At 38.1% G+C, this 6,838-nt stretch overlaps 1 protein-coding gene across 1 annotated transcript; it reads left to right on the forward strand.

Annotated features, from left to right (window-relative positions):
* Positions 1 to 3,674: 3,674 nt before the first annotated feature.
* LOC116647251 (cytochrome c oxidase subunit 6C) lies at positions 3,675 to 4,281 on the forward strand. The gene is given in 1 exon segment (XM_032428420.1): positions 3,675 to 4,281. A coding segment is annotated over 1 exon segment (228 nt). The 3' UTR covers positions 3,903 to 4,281.
* Positions 4,282 to 6,838: the final 2,557 nt, after the last annotated feature.

A 6,838-nucleotide genomic window follows, 5' to 3' on the forward strand; every position in this document is an offset into this window, starting at 1 on the left:
TTTATTGCTTTTTGTTTTCTGTTTCATTAGTTACCACTCTCATCTTTATTTTTTACTCCAGTGTGCTTGATTTGGGTTTAGTTCTTTTTTTTCCACTTTCTTAGGATGGAAGTTTAAGTTATTGATCCTGACCTGTTACTCTGTTGACTTACCTATTTCTTCTTTTGTTTACTTCTGTCAATTTTTAAGATAATTAATCATGGTTCTTTATTCAAATTTATAAATATTTACCACGGCGTCATAGTGTGTATCTTCTGACTTCTCCTCTAAGTTCACTCTCTGTAATGTTCATCATGCCCAGGATGCTGGCCTCTAGGAACTGCTCTCTTGCTCGGGTGATCAACCCTCCTGGTTTGACCAGGACATTTCCATGGTTTAAAAAAAAAAAAAAAAAAAAAGTTAATTGAAGTATAGTGGACATATATTAAGTTAGTTCCAGTTGTATACACAATGATTGAATTACATACATTACAAAATGCTCACTACAATAAGTGTATTACCACATTATTGTCTATATTCCCTATGCTGTGCTTTTTATCCTCATGACCTACTTATTTTATAAGTGGAAATCTGTACCTCTTAATCCCTTTCACTCATTTTACCCATCACTCCACCCCCCTCCCTACTTCTGTCAATTTTTGCTTTACGTATTTGGGAGCTGTTTTTAGGTGTGTATACATTAATAATAGTTAGACAAATTCCTGACAAATTGATATGTTAATAATTATAAATGTTCCTCTTTGTTTCTAGTGATATTTATCTCAATGTATATATTTAACAATATTAATACAGCCACTCTAGCTCTCTTATGGTTACTATTTATATGGTATATGTTTTTCCATACTTTTACTTTTTTTTTTTTAAGTTTTATTTTTTTAAAGTAGTCTCTATACCCAAAGTGGGGCTTGAACTTACAACCAGAGGATCAAGAATTGTATGCTCTACTGACTGAGCCAGGCAGGCACCCCATACTTTTACCTTTAACCTATTTATGTCTCTTAAAAAAAAAAAAGATTTATTTATTTTAAAGAGAGAGCATGAGTGAATGTGGGAGGGGCAGAGGGAGAATCTCAAGCCAACTCCTTGCTGAGTGCAGAGCTGGAAGGGGGGTGGGGGGTGGGCTCGATCTCATGACCCTGAGATCACGACCTGAGCAGAACAAAATCAAGAGTTGGATGTCCAACTGACTAAGCCACCCAGGCACCCTCAATTTGTCTTTTTTTCCCCCAATTTATGTCTTTGAATCTAAAGTGTGTTTCTTAGACCACACAGAGTTGGATTTTGTTTTTTATCCACTCTGACAGTCTCTCTCTTTTTTTTTTAAGATTTTATTTATTTATTTGTCAGAGAAAGACCGCACAAGACCACAAAAGCAGGGGGAGCGGCAGGCAGAGGGAGAAGCAGGCTCCCCGCTGAGCAAGGAGCCCGAAGCCGGACTCAATCCCAGGACCCTGGGATCATGACCTGAGCTAAAGGCAGGGGCTTAACGACTGAGCCACCCAGGCATCCCAGTCTCTGCTTTTTGATTAGAGTGTTTAGTCCTTCCAAATCTAATGTAATTAATGATAAGGATTTGTCCATTTGTTCCTCCTTTACTGACTTCTTTTGTGTTAGTAAGCCATTTTAATTCCACTGTTGTTTTTACCATATATTTATTCTTTTGAAAAAATTATGGTAAAAATACATAAAATTTCTATCTTAACTTTTTTTTTTTTTTTAAGATTTTATTTATTTATTTGACAGAGAGAGACACAGCGAGAGAGGGAACACAAGCAGGGGCAGAAGGAGAGGGGGAAGCAGGCTTCCTGCGGAGCAGGGACCCCGATGCGGGGCGCGATCCCAGTACCCTGGGATCATGACCTGAGCCAAAGGCAGACGCTTAACGACTGAGCCACCCAGGCGCCCCCTATCTTAACTATTTTTAAGTGTACATTTTAAGTGTACATTTTAAGTAGTGTTAGGAATATTCTGGGGCGCCTGGCTGGCTCAGTCAGTAGAGCATGCAACTTTTGATCTTGGGGTCATGAGTTCAAGTCCCACATTGGGCTACTTAAAAAAAAAAAAAAAAGACTATTCCGATTGCTGTGCTTAACAGATCACCAGAGCTTTTTATTTATTTATTTATTTATATATTTTTAAAGATTTTATTTATTTATTTAATTGACAGAGAGAGACAGTGTGAGAGGGAACACAAGCAGGGTGAGTGGGAGAGGGAGAAGCAGGCTTCCCGCAGAGCGGGGAGCCCAATGCAGGGCTCGATCCCAGGACCCTGGGATCATGACCTGAGCCGAAGGCAGTCGCTTAACCAACTGAGCCACCCAGGTGCCCCTCACCAGAGCTTTTTTTTTTTTTTTAAAGATTTTATTTATTTATTTGACAGAGAGAGACACAGCGAGAGAGGGAATACAAGCAGGGGGAGTGGGAGAGGGAGAAGCAGGCTTCCCACTGAGCAGGGAGCCCGATGTGGGGCTTGATCCCAGGACCTGGAATCATGACCTGAGCGGAAGGCAGACGCTTAACGACTGAGCCACCCAGGCGCCCTCACCAGAGCTTTTTAATCAGAACTGAAACTCTACACTCATTAAGCAAGCACTCCCTACTTCCCCCTCTCCCAGCCCCTGGTGACCACCATTCTACATTCTTTTCCATGAATTTGACTTCTTTAGACATCTCATATAAATGAAATCATATAGTATTTGTCTTTTTGTGACTTATTTCACTAAGCATAATGTCCTCAAGGTCCATCCATGTTGTAGCATGTATCAGGATCCATGTAACAGTTTTTCTGAATACTCCATTGTATGTATATACCACATTTTGTTTATCCATTCATCAGTCAATGGACATTTGGGTTGCTTCCATATCTTGACTATTGTGAATAATGCTGCTATGAATATAGATGTACAATGTCTCTTCAAGATCCTGCTTTTAATTCTTTTGAATATATACCTAGACTTGGGATTGTTGGATTATATGGTAATTCTATTTTTAATCTTTTTGAGGGACTACCACACTGTTTTCCATAGTGGTTGCACCATTTATAATCTCACCAACCATGCACAAGGATTCTAATTTCTCCACATCCTCATCAATACTGTTTTCTGCTTGGTTTTTGTTTTTTTGATAGAAGTTATCCTAATAGTTGTGAGGTGATATCTCGTGGTTCACTCTGCATTTCTCTAATCATTAGTGATGTTGAGCATCTTTTCATATGCTTGTTGGCCCTTTGTCTATAATCTTCAGAGAAGTATCTATTCAAGTCATATACCCATTTTAAAATCAAGTTATTTGGGTTTTTGTTGTTGAATTATAGAAGTTCTTTATATATTCTGCATATTAACCCTTCATTAGATCATTTTCTTGGTGGTTCTAGAGATTAGATTATAGTCTATTTGAGAGCACTGAATCCTAACCACTAGACCATCAGGGATATTTGAGATTAATATAGATCACTTTTTCTTCCCCTTACTTTGTGTAGTTGTAATATTTATTACATTTATATATGCCACAAACCCCCAAATACAAAGATATAATTATTGCTTTATGCAATCCTTTTATTTTTTTATTCAACTATGTTTTTCTTTTTTTTAATTGAAGTATAGTTAGGCTGTCCATTTCTGTATCAGTTAGGAAGGATGCTGGGTTTGAGGTTGGTGTTGAGGACAACAACTACCATGACTTCCAGTGCTTTGATGAAACCTCAGATGTGAGGCCCTCTGGCCAAGTGATTGTGATTTCATACTGTTGGAGTGTTTGCTGTATCCCTGGGGGTTGCAGCTTTCTATAAGTTTGCTGTGGCTAAACCAAGAAAGAAGGCATATGCAGATTTCTACAGAAATTATGATTCCATGAAAGATTTTGAGGAGATGAAGAAGGCTGGTATCTTTCAGAGTGCCAAGTGATTTTGGAATGTAAAGAATTTCTTTGGGTTGAGTTCCATTGAAGTTTGTCACTGACCTGTGTTCCTGAACTATGAAACATGAATATTGTGTTATGGAATAGTTTCTCTTGATAAATAAACAACTACCAAATTAAAAAAAAATTGTAGTTAACATACAATATGTTTTATGCAATCTTATCCATATATTTACCTTTTTAAATGCCTGTTTATTTCTTTGTGCAGATTCAAATTACTGTCTGGAATCATTTCTTTATAGCTTGAATGATTACCTTTAATATTTCTTGTAAGGTAGGTCTTCTAGCAATAAATTCTTGAGGTCTTTTTCCTGGGAATGTCTTTATTTCATCTTTGTTTTTTTGTTTTGTTTTGTTTTTTAAGATTTTATTTTTGGGGAGCTTGGGTGGCTCAGTCAGTTAAGCATCTGACTCTTGATCTCACCTCAGGTCTTGATCTCAGGATCGTAAGTTCAAGCCCCATGTTGGGCTCCACATCCAGCATGAAGCCTACTTAGAAAAAAAAAAAAAGATGTTATTTTTCAAAGTAATCTCTACACCCAGTGTGAGGCTTGAACTCACAACCCTGAGATCAAGAGTCACATGCTCTACCGACTGGGCCAGCCAGGCAACACTCATATTTGTTTTAAGGATAGTTTTGCTGTATATAGGATTCTTGTTTGACAGGTTTTGGGTTTTTGTTTTTTTTTCCTTGTAACACTTTGAATATATCAGCCCACTGCGTTCTGGTTTCCATTGCTGTTATTTGTCAGTTGGTTTTTGTTTTGTTGTTCCTCTATATGTGATGAGTTCTCCTAGCTCCTTTCAAGATTTTCTCTTTGTATTTCAACAGGTTGGCTATAATGTATCTAGGTATAGCTCTCTTTGTATTTATCCTCCTTGGGATTTATTGAGCTTCTTAGATCTACAGATTGTTGTCCATCATATTTGGGGAGTTTTTAGCCATTATATCTTCAAATATTTTTTTCTGCCCCTTTTCCTCTCTTCTGTTTCTGGCATTCTCAACACACATAAATTGGCATACCTGATGTTGCATGGGTCTCTGAGGCTCTGTTCTTCACATTGGTTGATTTCTATTGCTCTATCTTCAAGTTTACAGATTATTTCTTCTGCCTTCTTGAATCTACTATTTAGTCCCACTAGTTAATTTTTCATCTGTTATTGTACTTTTCAACTCCAGATTTTTAAAAATTGTGGTAAATATAACATAACATAAACTTTACCATTTTAACAGTTTTTAAGTGTAGAGTTCAGTGGCATTAAGTATATTCACATTGTTATGCACCCATCCCCACTATCCATCTCCAGAACTTTTTCATTATCCCTAACTGAAACCCTGTACCCCTAAAATGGTAACTCCCCATTTTCTCCTCCCTTCAGCATCTGGTAAGCACTTTTCTACTTTGTCTCTGTGAATTTGACAATTCTAGATACCTCATATAAGTGGAATCATACAATATTTCCTGTTTTGTGTTTGGAGTAATGTGTCCTTTAGCATAAATGTCTTCAAGGCTTATCACTATTATAGCATATATCAGAATTTTATTCAAAATTTACTTTAAAAATTTCTATAATAGCTGAAGTCTTTATCTGTTAAGTTTAACATCTGGACCTACACAGAAACAGCTTCTATTGTCTATTTTTTTTTTTTCTTCCGAGCTGAGGATGGGTTATGCTTTCCTGTTTCTTTGAATGTCTCATAATTTTTTGTACATTTTTTATAATATAGCAACTATGGATTCTGACTTTCTCCCCAAAGGTTTTTGGTTTTTTTTTTTAATAACCTGACTAGACTAAATCTGTGGATTCTGTTTCCCCTATGGTATGCAGAAGCTAAAGTCTCTGCTCAGTTTTTCTTTTCAAAAATTCTTGTTTTGGTGCACCTGGATGGCTCAGTTGGTTAAGCGTCTGCCTTCAGCTCAGGTCATAATCCCAGGGTCCTGGGATCCAGCCCTGCAGCTGGCTCTCTGCTCAGCGGGGAGCCCGCTTCTCCCTCTCTGCCTGCCACTTAGCCTGCTTGTTCGCTCTCTCTTTCTGTCAAATAAATAAAATATTTTAAAAATATATAAAAATGCTTGTTTTCGGGGAGCCTAGGTGACTCAGTTGGTTAAGCGTCTGACTTTAGCTCAGGTCATGATCTCAGGGTCCTGGGATCAAGCCCCACATTGAGCTCCCCACTCAGTGGGGAGTCTGTTTGTCCTCCCTCTGTCCCTCCCCCTGCTTGTGCTTTGTCTCTCCCTCAAATAAATAAAATCTTTTCTTTAAAAAAATTCTTGTTTTTATTTTTTAAAATTTATTTTAAAGTAATTTTTATACTCAATGTGAGGCTTGATCAAGTTGCATGCGCCTCTGACTGAGCCGGCCAGATGCCCCACTCATTCTTATTTTTAAGCCTAGCTTCATAGGTATCACCTTTGTGACTAATGGTCAGCCAGTCACCTAATGGTCAGCCAAAGGTTTGGGCAGATGTTGTGCTCAAAGACCTTGTGCCAACTAAGGCTTCCACCTTCTGTTAATTGTCTGTGTGTGCATGCGTGTGTGTATGTGTTGGGGAGCACATTAAAAATTTAGGCAGTTTTTTAGTCTGCTCTGGCTTTTGCCTTCTGATGGGCCCTCTTGCATCTCCTCTAGACATGTGTATAAGTTCACAGCCAGTTAGTGATGTGGGGATAGATTGGGCCGTCTGGTCTTTCCTTCAGGGAGAGCTTATAAGGCCCCCTAGGGCTGTCTTATTTCTCATGTCTGTTAAATTTTTGGCTAGGCTGCTGGTCTGTTGTTTCCCACTGAGATTAATACTGTTACTGACAACACCACTGGATATGGAATATTTTTACCCAGACTTTAGCTTCATCCATGATCCCAGATTAGAATCCTTCTAGATATAGAAGAGATCTTAGGGATTTTTTCATTCAGTCTCTCCTTA

The sequence above is a fragment of the Phoca vitulina genome, unplaced genomic scaffold (genome assembly GCF_004348235.1).
Source record: "Phoca vitulina isolate PV1807 unplaced genomic scaffold, GSC_HSeal_1.0 scaffold40, whole genome shotgun sequence".
In the NCBI taxonomy this organism is placed as follows: domain Eukaryota; kingdom Metazoa; phylum Chordata; class Mammalia; order Carnivora; family Phocidae; genus Phoca; species Phoca vitulina.